The following is an 18555-nucleotide window of genomic DNA, read 5'->3' on the forward strand; positions in this document are numbered from 1 at the left end:
GTTTATAAATTTCCTTCCCTTGGAAAGCCATAGACTTTTATGCCTCTTGTGCCTTTTGTGCCTCTTGTGCCTTTTGTGCCTTTTTGCATCACCTGAAAATTGGAGATCGTAACAGTTTCCTAAAAATGTTAGAAGACTAAATTGATTAACATTTGTATTCATATTTAGGATAAAGAATCTGTAGGAATGGAAGTATTTATTCTGCTTGCTTGATGCCAAAATTGCATTTCTCAAAGATCCTGACCTACTTTTCAAATTTTTCTCTAGTAACAACAGCAACTACAATTTTATTCCTTTTAATTATTTTTCAATTCAAATAGAAAGCCAAGTACAAACAAGGGGGAGACAAGGAAGGGAGGCTGTTCTCACCTCTGCCCCTCTTTGCCAGAAGAAAGAGAAGCCTCATGTCTTCTCCTGAATTAGAATAGATGATGGAGTGCATCAGGTGTTTAATGCCTCAAACTTGGCTTTTCATTGCAGATTTATACCTTTTGTAGTGGCTAGATCCCCAAACATATAGAAAGTGATTCTAGACATTATCTTTTTCTATAAAATGAATTCTAGGGAAAGGTTAAAAAATATTTCCCAGGATATTCTGAAAACAAAACTGTGAGGTTTGCCTGACTTCTTTCTTCCAGTCTTGTTGCTGTGTATAAGAAGTAAAAGTAAAGCAAACTCTGAATAACAGAAGAGCTGAGTCTACTAGAAAGCTTTTTGTTTTCATAAAAAATTTAAAATGGAAAGAAAATAGTCTTTGAAAGAAGTACCAGCAGCTCTGTTTTAGACATACCATCCCTCATAATAAAGGAAATGAGGCAAAAAACCTGAAATAGATGAGTTTCACAAGGAGGAGGAGCATCCAGAGTTGTTCTGGCTGTGACCAGATCCCTTGAGTGAATTCAGCCTCCCAGAAAAGCTGAGTGCACTAATATTTCATACAGCTCCTATGGGTGTTTCAATGCGTGCATGAAACCACATATAGTGCAAAATGCTAAGAGGAATCCAGCAAAACACATGAAAGTGGAATAAATTTTTAAGATCTTGCGAATGCGAACACAGCACTTCATAAAAACCTCAGTCCTGAGAGAAGGGCTGCTGTGTACATCAGAGGCAGAACATATGGTGCAACCACAGTGCAGTCAGAGATAATCACTGAGTGGTGATGGAGCTTTTATTCTGAAGTTTTAAGGATGTGATTAAATTTAATGTATATGCTAGACAAGAAGCCTGTCTTCAGTTCCTCAGACCTACCAACCCAGGAGTGCACGCAGTATGCCCTGAGGAGATGTCATGTTTTCTGGGAAGGCAGGAAAGTTCACCAGGGGGATATCCTTATTGATTTTTATCTCTATGCATGCCCCTGTGAATTATTTATCTTCCTGTATGCTTCTCTGACATCTTATTATGAAAGTCTCTTGGAGGTTACTGTAAAGCTCCTCATTCCCAGACTTAATGAGGGCTGGTAGGAAATCGGCGTTGATGAGTGAGTTTGGATGAGTGCTGGGATGGGGGCTGGTGTCCGTGTGCCAGGAGGTAATGGGGAGTGTGGGTTCCACTGTGAGCCACCTGTGGGCGCATTGCATTTATTTGCTGTATAATTATTTGGGATGAATTCAATTAATGGCACCATGAATTATAACAGCCTGAACTGTGTTTGGCTCGAGGGCATCACCCGCCGTGGTCGCAGGGTGTAGATCTGCAGACATACATTGCTGTCTGGATTCTGTGCTTGCTTCCTTGTCTAAGTGCCCTTTTCTAAGTATTCGTCTTCTTTTGATGTTTCTAGGAGCTGGTGGGGAGTAATCCTCCTCAAAGAAACTGGAAAGGAATTGCAATTGCCTTACTTGTTATTCTCGTTATCTGCTCGCTGATTGTCACCTCTGTCATACTCCTGACACCAGGTATTTATAACCTTTAACTCACTTCCAGTCTGGTTTTCTTCTGTAATTTTACACTTCCAAGAGTAAAGGGATTGCAAAGTAACTGCAAAGTCGACATCAAAGGAATTCTCCTTCCTTCCTCACTTTATCTCAGTGTGATGCTGAGTTCAAGGCTATTCTTAGGGAGATTGTTGTAGAGTTTTACATTTCAGTTCAGAAATCAGGGCTGCTGACCTGAGGGCACAAGCCTGGAATTTGATTGCCTTAGCATGGATGGGGAATGTTATTTTAGATGTGCCAGGGTAGGAGAGGAACCCACATGGGGCAGTCAGTGAGGGCACAGGAACTCCTGAAATTCATGTCCACATGGACTTACCAGTTGAGTGTCATATCCTGGACCATTGGAAATGACATTGGGTGCCTTGGCACCTAAATCTCATCCCATTCAGTTGCATTGATTTTTAGTTCAGACCACAGTGTTTACAAGGCAATTTCAGATAATGATATACCAGATTGTACTTATGCACAGCAAATAATTAGTAACTTCCCAATAAGGAATTCTTTTAGTTAATCCCCTTACCAAGTTTCAGCAAAGTTCTGTGCGTGTAACCTCTGTAAATTACTTCTCTTACAGTAGCTGCTGACATTGTAGGCTTGAATTTTAATGTGGTGTCATTATGATTATTGATTACTATGCATTTATACAGCCCTGAACATTTCCATGCCTACTTAGGGAGTAGAAATAAAGCGCTTTTGCAGCACTGACAAGATTGTGAACTGAATATGAAAAGACAAACAAAATGAGAGACAAGACACAGAAAAAAGAATTCAGTGTCAGAAGGGGTGAGGAGCTACAAAACCCAGGGGGAGGCAAAGGTCCCTTGCTTAGGGATGTAGAGAAGAACAGGGACTCCTTCTTAGATGAGTACATGTGAGTGGTAGAATCCAGGGAACAGCAGGAGAGAGAGCACAGAGCTGAGGAGCAGAATGGAGGCAAGAGAGAAATGAAACCTCAGGAAGTGGAAGAGCACAGGGTAGTGATGTGGAAAAACGAGACAGAAATTGTGAGGCAAAAAATTTCCAGCTCATTACATGCAAAACACTTCCAGTCCAGCCCAGGTCTAGGCCATCTTCCCTGACAAAATTCTCATCCCACAGTCCTGCTGTGTGAGGAACTGGAGATAGGGACAAACCAAGAAATACAGGAGTGCATTGAGTTAATTTGAAAATGAGTGAAGCAATCAGTGCATTATTTTTTCAGTTATTTATTGTCATGCCATATTCAGTTTATTTTGTGTTATCCTGAAGTTTTCAATGCAAATTTAAGTTCCATGTGGTTATACCAGCGTAATTATGTGATTAAATTAATTAAGGTAAAACTTCATTAAAGATCATTTATTAAATTAATTTTGTTGTTGCTCAGATTCAACATCTTTGGACAGTGCTGTTCATCCCTGAGATATTTTGGGGTGTGGTGTGTGGCCTACACTCACATCAGGCACAACTTGTTAGGTATGCAAATGTTGCCTGCAGTTTTACAGAAGCACAGACTTTTCAAAGATGTACAGGAAAGCCTTGATTACACAGTCCATACCCATGAGCCTCAACAAGTCCTCTTGAAGCTAAAGCACTGCCTGGTTGGGACCATGAGTGTCACTTCCACCAAAATCCAAAATCCTTAAATCCACTGGCTTCCCTTAATCAGCAATGTGGGAAACCCTTGATCAATCCCTTGTCATGATATGAAATCAGGTTTGATGAGCAGGAGTCTGCCCTCATGAGGCTTTGCTGGCTGTGACCAAAGACTGAATTCTCTTTTAGGTGTTTTTCAATACCCACCAGAATAATCTTCTCCATAACTTTTCCAGGCACTGAAATGTCACTAACAGGCCTGTAGCTTCCAGGGGCCTCCTTCTTCTTCTCCTTCTTTAACTATTCACATTAAGTTATAAAAAAAAAAATCATAATTGTATTTTTTATATATTTTTATATGCATGCACAAAGACATTCTCCCTTTGGGGTGTGTGTGCACACACATGCACCCATATAAATCATACAATTTTTATTATGTACCCAGCAACACCTCCAGATAACAGTGTTGAGAGGGTCTCTGTGCTTTAAACTGAGGAATATATAAAGTGATTTTCTCTGCTGAAATTTCCATTCACATTTCTTGAGATTTCTAATTACCTGATGTGCTGGTAAGCTGAGCTTGGGTTGGATTTTTCTCCCTGTTGATATTTCAGAATTGTGTCTTACATGCACATACAAAAACTCTGAGCTCAGTACTGCTTCTGTTTTTATTATGGATCCAAAGTGGTGGAAGTTTACATTTAATTACACTATAATTATATCTATATAAAAGGTGGAAGTTTACACTTAATTACACTATAGAACAACACACATACACCATTGCCTGGGCTGAACTTCTCCAATTTCACGGTGTGTGAGTCCTGCCATTTCACCCACCTTTGAAAAATGTTAAACCATTTATACAAATGATGACAGTGCTGTCCTCAGGCTTTCCTAACTGGCAGCTCCTCACTTGTGACAGCATGTGGCACCCGTGCAGGTCCCATTCCATTGTTTGTGTATTTATATAAAGATGTAGAACATGTAGAACTTTCCAGAAGTCTGCCCATGCACACACACACAGAGAAAAGCTGAAAAAAAGACCCAGCCCTACAGAAATTTTGAGTAAAATAGGGCCTTCCCAAATTCCATTAGACATTGTGCTTAGGAAGAGGCTGATTTCTCATACATCTGTTCCTGATATTTAAAGCTTTCTGGAGATATATATCACATTTGCTCCTTTCAAATCTGACCTTTTAACTGAAAAAAAAAAAATTACACCCTAATCCATATTAAAATTTTTGAAAAATCCATAAGAACTATTTCTCAGAAGTGTTACTGAGCTAGTCATTGCATAGCATTAATTCACAACATTCTGTCTGACAGTCAAAGGCATTACCTAGAAGGCTTTTTAGCTCTTGCGATGCTCAGAGCAAGGCATTATCCTTTGACCAGCTGTGCAGGAGAGCAATTTTTTAACCATAGTTATATATAAATGTGTATTTTACACCAGTACAAACAGGTGGGTTTTTTCAGAGGGGAGAAAGATTGTCTGTTTGCCTTGTCTGGTGTGGCTGCAGCTCTCTGGCCACAGAGAGAAATGCACAACTTTCTCAGGCATCATCCTGGGAAAGGCTGTGAGAACGTCAGAGAAAAGAATGATAAACAGTTCTTATCTTCACTTGTTGCACCTGTTGTTGTGAACATGTGGGATGTATTACAGAGATTTATTTACCAAAGGGTGGTTTCTGAATTAGCCAGTGGTGATGGTGTTTGGATTCAAGGACCAATTGGTTCCACCTGTATCATGACTGTCTGTAAGGGTGAGGGGTTTCTTAATAAGAATAGTGTAATAAAGTGATGGATCAGCCTTCTGGAATGATGGAGTCAATGCTAATTATTACCCAGCTGGGGGCCTGCAATGACATCTGGCCACTGTCTTTTGGGTACAGAGAGGCCATCTAGGGGAAAAGAGAGCTTGGGTCTGCCCAGGGATCAAGCAGGTATGCTGAGGTGGGGATGGAGCTCGTGCTGTGCTGGCCACAGAGGGATGGAGGCAGTGTCCCTCTCATGCAATGCACAACAGCCCAGGAGGTGTGTGAGGAGAGAACCCAACACCAGCCTGTGGCTGAGCACCGGGGTGATGGAAAGAAAGGTGGGCACCCAAAGGCGGCTGCAGCCTTCTGACCTATCATGAAGCCTCTGAGTGTGGCTGGAGTTGAGGAAAAAGCTTGAAAGAGAAGAAGCTAAACAGGCAGTGAGGTCAGCTCCTTGCTCCTTTTTGTTGGGGTTTTCTGGATTTGTGGAGGATCTTTGTTCTGGAGATGTCAGTCAGCCCAGGCTTGGGCTGAATCCTTGCCGAGGGTGCAAGGATCAAAACTTTCATCCTGGTTTGTTTGGGTGCAAGGATGAAGAGCAGACAGATGAATCCAAACACAGGGCTCCTGCCATGCCTCTAACATTGAATCCAAACCAATATGGACATGGTTTCTGCTTGGTTCTCTCAGCCTGTAGCTGTGGAGTTTGGATGCTGGGTTTGTGACTTGGCACTGAGCTCTCAAGTCCCTGTGCCCCTTGCAGGGCTGCCATCTGGATCTGCTGGGCTGGGGGATGTGAATGTAAAACAAAAACAGTGCCACATGCTTAGTCCCGTCCTTCCATAAGCCCAAAGAGGCCTCCACGTCCCTGCAGCTGGGTGTGGAGAGCACAACCTCTCCACCAGCTGGTTGGCACACCCTGAGGCGCACAGAATCTGCTGCTCAGGACAGAGTGAGGTGCCTGAGATCCCACAACTGCATTTATTCCTCCATAAATGTCTCCATTAGGGCCAGAGGAATGGGGCAGATGTGCTTAGTAAGCCCTCTGACCTACCTGTCTGTTAGAGGAGAGGCCAGTAAATCTCTCTTTTTTTTAATTACTGAAATTCATGGATGGATGCATTATTTAGTTTATTTGTTTTCTCCCCAGCTCTGTGGCTGAGATGAATGTAGCCTATGGTCCAGTAGAGGACTTCTTGCATCTCTTACAGCCCAAGGCAGGGGACAGGAAGGGGATTTCGCCACATCCCTTAGAGAGGCTCCTGAAGTGCAAGGTCCAGGTGCTGCCTCTCTCTCTTGCTGCTGTCCCTCATGAGGAGCTGAGTGCTCTGGAGGAACAGAGATGGTGCAGCTCCCAAACTGGCTGTCCCCATCCTGCACAAAAAGGAGGAATACGAAGGGCTTCCCACCCTGCTTCTTCCCAAATCTCCAGCACAGAGGTTTGATTGTGCCTGTCCTTGTGTCCTCCAGTGTTCCTCCAGAGGGCATTTGGGAAGCATCTCCTGGACAGGCACAAACCTAAGGATGTGTTTGGTCCCCAGTTCTGGGCACTCTCACCACAGTGAAGTTAATTGGAATGATTTCCTGAGTTCCTTGTCACCCATATTTTCCATTTTAATAAATAAAATGTTGCAGAATAACTTGGCATAATGCTGTCACACAGAGGGATTTGGCTGAGGAGTTGTGTGAATGGGTTCTGGAATTTGGAAGCCACTGTGAACAGTGTGGTTGAAGTCTCAGCCAGACTAAGGAAAAATATGAACACTGAAGAATATAATTTAATTTGGTAAAAGTGAAAGTTTGTTCTGAAACACCTTTTAGTGGAACAAAACACTGTTCACAGGTATTTTTATGTCATCTCAGGTAGCTCAGGGGCTTCAATTTAGTACAGCAAAGAAGATTTTTTTTTCCACAAATAAGTGCCTTCAGGGTTTGCTTCCACTTCTCTAATCACAAGTGTTCAGTGTAAGTTTAGCACTAAACAATATTAAAGATATCTAAGGCTGCCAATAAACCTCAGGCATGAGGATACTGTCATGAGGAAAGATGCTGAAACCCATTCCTGCAGTGGAACTATTCAGAATGTGGCCTCCTCTTTTCTTTAAAAGAGCAAATGTATTTACAGCTGACTGAAAGGTTTCCATGAAAATATTATTTCAGCAAAACATTGAATGTTGACAACAAATTATTCATAGAGAGTGACTGCTTGTCAAAACAAAAAATATTAGAGTTGATGGGAGAAAAGGAAAGAGGAAACATATTAATAAAAATTGTTGGGTTTTCAAATTTGTTGGTTTTTCTCTAAAACTTTCAGCTTTGATATTTCCATGTTCACAAATGAAACTGTATATTCTTTCACTAAAAATTAAAATCAGTGTGGGCAAGCTATGCAACACCTAAAGATTAAGAGTTATGTCTCATAGACTTTTCAAAAATATTTCTGAAACCACATATTTGATTCTCATGGAATATCTTTTGTGAATTTCTGAAGTAATCTGTATGAGCCCTTATAAGTTTAAACACCTTTCCAACTATGGCTTTATGTTAAAAAAATTAAGGAAATAAAAATATAAGCTATAAAAAAATTTAAATACTTTTTTTAATTGTAGCTCATAATTTCAGAAATATTTTAGGGTTTAGCCATCAAATAGTAAGCATTATATATGACTATGACACCTATAGGTGGGTTTGCATGATTTAGATTCTTTTTTGATCATGTTATGTCTGAAAATGTGTGGTTTGGACAATTTCTTGGTCTTTTTGTAACTGTTAAGACCAGGCATACATTGCAAGGAGGGTTCTGTTAATGAGCCATTGGGTGCTCCTTTAATACCACTGACAGTGGGAAGGGATCTGTGTGTGACACAAAGCTCAATGTGGATTGGATCCAAATGAGATATGCCACTATTCACAGTTTCTGTGCTTTCAGATGCATTTCCAAGCTGAATTAATGGTAGTTTATTAATGAATGTTTTCCAGTGGAAGATAACAGCTTGTCTCAGAAGAAGAAGATAACAGTGGAAGATCTCTTCAGTGATGATTTTAAGATTCATGACCCAGAGGCTAAATGGATAACTGGTGAGTTTTGAGCACTTTGTAGCATCTTTGCTTTGTTTCCTTGCTCCCTGACCATTGGTTTTTTTAATGTATTTCATAGTTCCTCCAGTTCTTTGTGCTGTCCCTGAAATTACAGGATCAAGGACTGGTTGGGGTTGGAAGGGACCTCTTGAGATCATCTTGTCCAACTCCCAGCTCCAGCAGTGAGAGCTGTTTGCCCAGAATTCAAATTCCTCAAATTCCCATCTCAACCTTCAAATTCTTATTCCACTTTTCCTCCTGTTAAACATGCAAACACCACAATTCTAACTTTTTATCTAGGACTGCCCAGTGAGCTCATAGATAGGCATGGAAAACAACAGCCTTTTTCTCCAAGATCATCCAAAACTCAGTAAGTGATGTGACACATGGTTGGAAGAAGTGGTTGTGGCACCATCAGTGATTATTTTACCATAAACAAAACTGGAGGTTTATATTCTCTCATCCAATATGATTTTTTTCCTGGCAGGGAGGAGAATCAATGCTAAGCAAGAGGCAAACAGTGCTCCAGCAGCAGCTGGGCTGGGGCTTGCACACAAGCCATGTGCTCTTTTTATCCTCTGCTACCTTACATTTTCCAGTCAGGGGAAAAACAAATAATACTTGAATTAATGCATGTTGGATTTGCTGGAGTGGAGCTACTTTGGGGTATGTAGATTCCAGCTCTCCCCGGAAATTGCTGCAGTCAGAACAAGCTTTGTTAAGAATAAAATGATTTGTGCTGTGCTGCTCATGTGATTTCCAGTCCAGCTCTTATTATCATGGAAGTTATTAGCTTTTCTTCTTTTGAATTTAATGGGGAACTGGATCAAATCCTTCCGCTGTTTAGCTTTCCTTGTCTGCTGTGCCCATTGGGAGCAATTTTAATACCTGCAATGAGAAGGGAGAGTGTTAAAGGGTAGTGCTGAATGAACACATTCCCCAACTGCAGGTTCTGCCACCCACTCAAGCAGAGGGAAAGCTGTTGCAGACAATAAACACCTTCACAAACACACCTGCAGAGTGCAGGAGCTCTTTTCCAGGCTGAGTTCTCCATGGGAATGGAGCTCCCCACAACCACTTTCTAGGAATGGTGATAATGGAAATATGAGCTGCTCTGCAGTTCAGGGGTTTTTGTCCAGAATCCTTTTCCTTTTAGCACAGATATCCTGATGGCCCTAATGAAGGAAAAGGTGTTTTACTGAGACCTTGACTGCTATTTTCTTTATTTGCTAGATTATAGCAAATAGAACAAAATGGAGAGAATAACTGAACTTTTACAAGAACAGAGAATGAAATATTGCTATAGAGCTGGTATAATATCCCCCCATTGATGAGTATCCCTTTATGTGGACATCAGGCTTGTTTTCCACAACTGCAGTCTGCTGTGAAAAATCAGCATTTCCTTTGCTTTTTCACTTATGGTCAAATACTAAAGTCATATAAAATTTTATTAAGATTAAGATTCTGATTTTGAGTGTTTTAAAATCCACCTCTGCCTTCTTATGTACCCTTAATGACTTCAGTGCTGTCTTGCTGTCTTGCTTCTGAAATTACTAAAATATTGTTTCTGTAAGAGACAAAATAAAAAGAAACATTATTAAAACCGACACAGAAATTTTAGAATTAATTACTCTATTCTTTTGATAAACAAACACTGACACTGTTTTTAATACATCTAAATGAATTTTATGAAGCCAATAGATACCTTGTAGATTTACCCAAGGGTGACTTTGCATTTAAGGGCAAGATGCTCATCTACAATGTCATTCATCCAAGGACCCAGAGCCATTTTACAACATTAGTTGCTTTTCTGTATTAAAGTTGGATTTTTCATAATCTTTCTCTAGCTGGCTAAGGGGTGAACTTGTGATTAAGATGAAAGACCAGTAGCCAGATTCCTAAGCACATGTTGTTATTGGCCTCTTATTTTTCAGTATGCAAATGAAAGACTCCAAAAATGCCAAAGCCAAACTAATTAACTAAGTGTAACAAGATTGCTGGAATGCCCCAGCAAAAGAAAAAAAAAAAGCATATTTGAAAATAGCATATTAAAATTGGATGACTGCTTACAGACCTAACTGATGCTTTGTGGGGATCAACACAGTTAAAATAGAAGTATATAAATATAAAATAAATGGGTAGCTGTTGTGTGTCCTTCCCCTTCCTCTCCTTTTAATCATACAGGAAAATATCACAGTCATCCAGAGCTCTGCACAATTCAGTCCTCCTGGCTCATCAAAGCTCTGTTTCCTTCCTTCCCCTCTACATCATTGCAGAAGAGAGGAGGTTGGTGGCCAGAGATGAAGAATGTTGCATGTTTAGGAGTGTTTGAATCATCTGAGGGATTTGATCCCAAAATAATTCAGTCAGTAAAATATCTGTGTGCTTCCCAGTTATAAAGGGGCTGATTCAAACACTGAATGAGGAAGATCTTTCCTTAAACTAGATTGAGTCTTAGAGTAAGTATTTCAATAAATAAAATATTTATATTCAGGGTTGCACTTAAAAATATGCTGAAAGTTCCACAAAATTGATGCATTGAGCTCATGTTTTAGTGTTTTCTTGATTCTCAGCAGGCATGTGGAAAAATAACATATTTCTAATCAATAGCTTTGTGTCATTCTATTCTATTGATTTTAAAGGGCCTAGGACAAAAGAAAAGAACCAGTCTGAAAGCTGACATAAATACACTTTCAGTGTAAAGATTACAGGCTTGTCTCAGCTTCCAATCACAACTTGTGGCTCATTTGTGGACGTATTTGCATTTTTTTAAATTGGAATTCCAATTAAATTTACTTGCACAAAGTGAGGAGTGACAAAGTTGTAAAATTTTGTAAATTTGAACATTTTACAATTTTTGTGATGCCGCTGTAATTCCAAATTTCAGTTTGAATTTCCCTGCACTTCTTTTAGGGAGAGGAAAGAATACTTTGTTTAATTAGTATCTGTCTTCTACTGTCCTGACCTCTGTTGTCTTTGGCTCTGTTCAGAGTGATCCAGAGAGGAGCGATGCATTCATAGAGCACATAGTGACAGGCCAAGGGGGAATGGCTTCAAACTGACTGAGAGCAGGTTTAGACAAGATATAGAGAATAAATTCTTTCCTGGGAGGCTGGTGAGGCCCTGGCACAGGTTGCCCAGAGAAGCTGTGAATATCCCATGCCTGGAAGTGTTCAAGGCCAGGCTGGATGGGGCTTGGAGCAGCCTGGGATAGTGGAAGGTGTCCATGACCATGGCATGAGACTGGAACTGGATGATCTTTAGATCTCTTCTAACCCAGGTTATTCTGTGATTCTGTGACTAGAATAGAATGCTCCAGAGTTTATTTCTACATCCACTTCCAGGGACTGCTATTGGTTAGGTTTTCCCTGTAGTGTGACTAAAAGCTGACTTTACTATGAAGGTTTCATTTTTCAGGACAGCGCAGCATTTGTGTTATACCACAGTAGGTGTAAAGCAGTGAAGTACAGGAAATTTGGGGTTCTGCTGGTGATTAATTGGCACCCCCCTATTCAGCAGTCCATCTGAGCTGTGTTCCTGTTCCAGTCCCATTCATCCCACCCCTCCTGCACTGTTCTCATCCCTCCATGCCTCACATGCTGCACTGAACTTCCCTTTCCTGTACAACTACAATTATATTGTCCACACACTTAACAAGCATATGAGCTCCAATCAGTGCCTTTTTTCGCACTGTGTATCTTAAATGCAGTATTTGAACATCTCCTTGTTTTCACATCCCCCTCCAGAGCCTGTCAGGAGTGTCCTGTGCCAGCCTTCCTTCAGCCCTCTCCCAGCTGACAGGTGGCCTGCTCGTTAGTCGGGTCCCTAATTGTTCAGCAGTTCTGCTCATGAGCACCACATTACCTTGTAATTAGGCTTTGCAATTACTGGGCTTTTCCTGTAATTTCTCTCACACAGCAGTTTAACTCAGGTTTCTGAAAAGCTCAATGGGATGGTGCAGTGTTCCTGTGATGTTCAACAAAAAACAGGATAAAGGAATTTGTTATAATTTTGTGCTGAAGAGAAGCTTGGTCGTTCTGGTTTCTTCTATAAACAGTAATTCATAATCATTACTTAAACCTGACCTGAGAAGACAGTTGAAGTTGAGTCGTGCATTCTGGTTTTGTGGCCCTTTTGAGCTGCAGTGATTCCTGCCAGCTGTGAGTCTGATCCTGGGAGCACTCCTGCCTCGTGGGGAGGGAGCATCATGTAAAAGAAACCAGTGGAGACTGAACTGTATGTGCCAATTGTGGAGACTTATGCTAATCTTCTGTCTTTGTACTTAAATGGCAAATAGATTTTCCCACTTTGAAAGTACTTGGATGCTGTTTTAGTTGACAAACAGCAGAGCAGCCTTTAATATCCTGACAGAATTGCAATGGATTGGATTCTGTTGATATTGCAACGTGTCAGTCTTTGCTCTTTATAGGATATTTTTCCAGCCTTGCTGTAGGCATCTTGCAAGACATTGTATCTAGCAGTAGCTCTTGTCAGGATTTTGGGCTGTAGGTAAGTGACTGGAGGTTTCAATTAGGAGAGCATTTTGCTTGGCCAGACCTGGGGAGGCAATCCTTGCAGAGTGCCAAATGGCAAGAATAAAAGTTAAAAGTAGGACAGCAAAATATATTCAGTTGGGAAGGAGCACCGAGGTACAGGACAGCAAATGACATGTTTAGGGTCACAGGAACTTAAAAAATGTGAAAATCAAGCCCTTCTCTCTAAGGTCCCTGCCCACTCACTTCACCTGTAATACTGGAAAAATAATATTTATTCTTATGAGTAGAGAAATAATGAGTGAATTAGCAAGATGCTTCAAATGACATTTTCAGAAATGTCTCAGTTATTTGGAAGCCTGCCACTCAGTGAGAGCCAGGAGCATGGTGTGCCCAGCTTGCCTCTGAGAATGGCAGCTGGGCTTTTATCTCAAAAGTCCCTTTGAAAAATACACTAATAACAAATATCTAAATATAACAAAGTAATTATTTTATCTGTAATACTGAAGCACATATGTTCTGTTGCATGTTTCTCTAATAACATCATAGAATTTCTGGGCTCTTTTAAAGCCTAATATTGAATTTAATGACCTAGAACTAATAGGTTTTATTTACCATGCTGAAAAAACCACAGTGTAGTGACTGAGATAATTTATTTCAGTTTACCTTTAGTAATAATGCTCAGATCAACAATACTTAGATAGCCCAAATGCCCTCAAGCCTCTTTTCTGCAGTGTAAATCCATTGCACTGTATTGATAAAAGCACTGATGCATTTCAAATGATCCAGATGCTGTGGAGTAAATGAATTATTTATAGATTGCTTTGCATAGATATTAAGAACTTTGTAAGTGCTAATATTTTTCACTATGAGAAAGGTTTTGTGCTAAGGTGCTGGTTTGACAGCTCTTTAGACTTAAATTGCCCTCTTAAAAGATACAGCGTGGCTGGCTGGAGTGCAGGTTTCTCTGGGCTGCTTCTCCATGGGCCAAAAAGATTCCTGGAATCATTAAGGTTGGAAAAAACCTCTGAGTCCAACCATCAACCCAGCACTGCCAATTCCACCACTAACCACGTCCCTAAGCTCCACCTTGACGTGGGGTTTGAGCATCTCCAAGGATGGTGATTCCACCCCTTCCCTGAGCAGCCAGTTCCAGTGTTTGACCAGTGAAGAAATTTTTCCTAATGTGCAGTCTAAATCTGGCATGACTCAAAGTCATTTCCTCTTGTCCTATCACTGGTTACTTGGGAGAAGATGCCAACTCCCACTTTACTACAACCTTTTTTCAGGTAGTTGCAGAGAGCAATTGACAGCTTGCAAGTGACCATCCAAACTGGAAAGGCAGCAGGACCCTCTTGGCAAGGCTGGGCTGTCAGCAGGAAAGGAAAACTCATTTTTTCTGTTTTGCATCCAAGGGACAAAGCTGCCTTCCTTGGGCACGGCACGTTGCAGTCTTGTGCACATTTGGGGTCTGTGGTAGGAAGGTGAATTTCCTGGGCGGCCATCCTTGAGCCCCAATGCCATCCCAGCTCCTGTCTTATGTTAAATGAGTTTAAGGTAGAAAATGCTCACAGGTGGTTTTGCTAGTGTAAATCTGGTGAAGGCATAAAGAAAACTGGGTTACTGTACCACAATATTTGCCCACCTTTTAATTAGAGATATTAGCTCGTTCATTTCAATGGGTTTTAAATGTGTGTTAAAAAGACTGAAATGAATGGGTTTACTGGTCTTATTTGTTCACAGAAACCTTTCTCCACTCTCAGTTCAAACCTCATATCCAAGCTCATGGCCGCTTCTTTCTGCAGTATTTTTATGTGTGTTTTGACTTTTGAGATGTTTTTGAAATACTTTCTGAAACACAAAGCAAGATACCTGGTGCACAGCACATTGGATTGTGGTATCTAAGGTTTAGTGAACTTCCAGGCCCCATTACAAAGAACCCCACAGCCTATAAGGATGACTTTATGCTGAGAGTAAAGACATCCACACTAAAGGAAAATGTGTGTGGGCCAGAAGAAAATACAGGGGAAGGACTAAGAAAGCTCTTTTTGTCTAACATAGCATGGTTTTGCTGGGGATGGCCTTTAGAAACCCTCTGTTATGATTTATAAAGATGTGAATGTTTGTCAAATGAACTTCTGGTTAGTATTGGTGCCAGTAGAAATGTCCATGCACTTCAGAGCTAGTTCATCACTATTTTTATTCTAAATGCCTTCATGAAGTGACACGAAGTGAGTAGGTAAGAGATCTTGCTCTGTCATGACTGCCACATTGAGGAAGAAGTGAGGAACATGTTAAACCATTTGAACCATAATTTCAATTTTAGATCCCCTCCTGGATCATATTTTTTTGAGATTTCTGTGGCTCTGTGATCTGAAAGCACTGGAGAAAATTTTCAGCCTCTGGACAGTTGCCGAGTTCAGCAGTGACAGTAACCTGTTCACTAAAGACAGGAAACTTGGGAATTAATGGAATTTTAAGAGACTATAATAGGCCATGGGGGAGAGCATTCCTGCCATGTAGCTGTTTTGTTCATTACTGCTAGAGAGAATGAAATGGGAAATCAATTTGGCTCTTTCAAAAATTAATACAGCCTGCAGGAGCAAGCTGGGGAGGAGTGTGGTGCCAAGGATTGGGCAGTGCCTCAGTGCACTCTTCTCTGCAGTGCTGGAGTGCTGGTGGGACACATGTGCTGGTTTTGGGGTGAGGAAATAATTCTTTGGTGTTTACAGCAGCTTCTGACTTTAGAAGGAGAAATGTGTTGCATAAAGTCATGTTTGGGAAAAACATCACACCCTGGAAAAGCAGAAGTAACACAGTAATGGTCAAATAGGGGTTTTGTGTGTGGTGTTTTTGAGTAGTTAGAGAACACCTAAAAACCCACATGCATTAAAAAGCGGCCCCAGACATCCAGTGCCATAGCTTTCCATATGTTATGTCTCTGCATCTTGCAGATGAGTGCGGAGTCAGGGACAGGGCTGGTGGCATGAAGGTCACCTGGGAGAACAGAGGCAAGGAATGAGTGATGAGGAGGGTACGGAGAGTGTGGTGCTGCACAGTGACTCAGGGGAGAAGCCCAGGCAAGCAGGAAGGATCCTGGGGGTGTCCCAGTTGGAGCAGGAGCTGGAGTTGTGTGAAGAGTGAAAATGAGTCTGGAAATAAGTACTGCCGAGAGCAGCTTAGTGGCCTATGATGAAGAGCTGGAAAATACATTCAGATGCTGTGGCAGTATCAAAGAGAGCATTTAATGAATCAAAGATGACTGGAGGAGGCAGGAGAATTCCTTGGACTTTGTTTCTTCCTGTCTAGGTTCTGTTAACACCTACTGCCCATAACTGCCTAATTCTGTTCCCACCAATTTTTTTAAAAAACAAAGAGGAAAAATAAACTTCCCCCTAACAGCCCACATCCTACTCTCACATGTTGGACCAGCAGGTTTTTCTAGACTTTCTATAGCCATTAACAAAAACAGATTCCCCATTTCCATTTCAAGCCCTACTCCACTAAAATTAGTGCTTTTCCTCAAAATAGCTCAGAAGCAAGGCAATGCCTCCTGTCGTGACTGTGTCTGCCAGCAAGAAGCAGCTTCAGGGAATAATTTGAAGTTGTAAAAGGTGTGTGAAAACTAGAACAATTTGGGCTCCTTTGTGTGTCAAATTTCTCTGTATATTTGAGATAGAAGTCCCTGGGAATTATGTTGAAGCTGCCCTCTTTGCTCCTCCCCATCAGCTGTGTGCTGCTCTGAGGTGCACTGCAGCATTTCTAGGCTCATTTCCTGGTGGTGAATGCAAAGCTGATAAATTCAGTGCTGGGTCCTTTCAGCTGCCAGCCAGGCAGGTACTGCAATGACACTGGATTCACAGTGGGGAGCCTTTTGATTAAAAAAAAAAAAAAAAAAAAAAAAAAAAAAAAAAAAAAAAAAAAAGGAGAACAGCGGGGATGGAAACACTGTCACAGGAAGCAGCAGCATCTGTGGGGGACTTTGAAGAATGTGGCTCACAACAGAGATGTCACTGAACCACAGACACAGAACCACATGCACAGTCCTGCCTGTGTGCTGAACAGTTTAAATCCAGTCAGGAAAAGGGAAAAGGATCAGGTTTTTTTTCATCCTGTTCAAAGTGGCTTGAAATCAAAACCCTGCTGCTCTGAGAGCCGAAGGAAAGGCACTGGTTTTTCAGGAGTTTAACTGGGAGAGGGATTTGGTGTTCTCTCAGTGGGTGTTAGTTATAAAATCCATGTGAATTGATGCAAGAAGAGTGAAGAGATGCCCTTCCCCAGCTGACACCTGTGAACCAGGTAAGGGTGAGCTCCCAGCTGTCCCCAGCCCTTGGGGAAGGGGACACTGCAGGGACAAAAATTGTCTGTGATAAGCCTTAAAAAGGATGGCCATGATTGCAATAATTGCATTCCTGCTGGCTGAATTTGGACTAAAATAAAGTTGCTGATTTTCTTCCTTTGACTTTTCAGAGGAATGTAGCACAGGCAAGAGGAGGGAGAGGAACAGGAGCTGTGCTCTGCTCCTGGGTGATGGGGCAAGCAGGGCACAGCAGAGGGTGGTGGTCTCCCTTCCCCAGGAGCTTGGCAGTGTTTCACCATGAGGAGGATTGCTTCTGGAGAGAGGAAGAAATTTTATTTTACTTGGATCCAGCTCTGCTTAGAAAATGTGGGTAGATAGAAAGGAGACTCAGTTTTGAACTGTAGGAAAAGAAGGTCAAGAAAGAGGGTTTACACGGACTTGCTGAAGGTTTTCTTAACAGTCAGGCGTATTTAAGGATGGAAACATTTTAGGAAAGAGGCACTTAAGTGTGACAGTGTTCACAGGGGTCTGAGGATGAGGGAAGAAACGAGGATCTGACTCCATGTTTCAGAAAGCTTGATTTATTATTTTATGATATGCATTATATTAAAACTATACTAAAAGAATAGAAGAAAGGATTTCATCAGAAGGCTAGCTAAGACTAGAAAAGGAAAGAATGATAACAAAAGCTTCTGTCTTGGACAGAGAGTCTGAGCCAGCTGACTGTGACTGGCCATTAATTAGAAACAACTACATGAGACCAATCCCAGATGCACCTGTTGCATTCCACAGCAGCAGATAACCACTGTTTACATTTTGTTCCTGAGGCTTCTCAGCTTCTCAGGAGGAAAAATCCTAAAAAAAGGGATTTTTCAGAAAATATCATGGCTACAGCTTAAGAGATAAGCACCCAGGAAAGCACAGATGGAACAAATGAGGTGCATAATTGCAGGATGTGCTGAGGAAAAAGCACATTCAAGTGAGGACTGCAAAGGGCAATGGAGAAAGGAGAACTCTGGGGTGTTCAGGCCTCTTCTTAAGCCATTGATCCAAATTACAACACACTGCTGATACCTTCAGTAGTGATCTCCAGAAATGTTTGTCTTTTGACACAGTCCAAACCTGGGAGCTTTTTGTTTTCTAGGATGCAATTTGCTTACTTTTTAAAACTTTTTTTTTAGAATATTTTAATCAAGGCAATTTTCTGTATTTCATGCTGCCCTGCCCAACTTTGATTGCTTCTTGGAGATTTTTACTTGGTGAAAAGAACATTTTCCTGACTCAGAAGCTTTCCCAGGGCTTGCTCCACTGCTCTTGGACACTTGTTGAACACTGAATGCTTACCAAGTATTAATTAAAGCAGTGTGTATTCTACTTGTTCCTATTAATGAACATTAAATAAATATATGCTGAGA

General features: G+C 41.2%; 1 protein-coding gene across 4 annotated transcripts in view; it reads left to right on the top strand.

The window, feature by feature from the left end:
• Positions 1-18555, top strand: part of DPP6 (dipeptidyl peptidase like 6) — a 510686-nt gene that overhangs the window by 332914 nt on the left and 159217 nt on the right. For all 4 annotated transcript variants that reach the window (XM_059469776.1, XM_059469758.1, XM_059469784.1 and 1 more), the window contains exons 2-3: positions 1787-1901; positions 8249-8347. In XM_059469776.1, coding sequence (XP_059325759.1) covers positions 1787-1901; positions 8249-8347 — 214 coding nt within the window. The remainder of the gene's footprint in view (positions 1-1786; positions 1902-8248; positions 8348-18555) is intronic.

The sequence above is a fragment of the Ammospiza nelsoni genome, chromosome 1 (genome assembly GCF_027579445.1).
Source record: "Ammospiza nelsoni isolate bAmmNel1 chromosome 1, bAmmNel1.pri, whole genome shotgun sequence".
Taxonomy (NCBI): Eukaryota; Metazoa; Chordata; class Aves; order Passeriformes; family Passerellidae; genus Ammospiza; species Ammospiza nelsoni.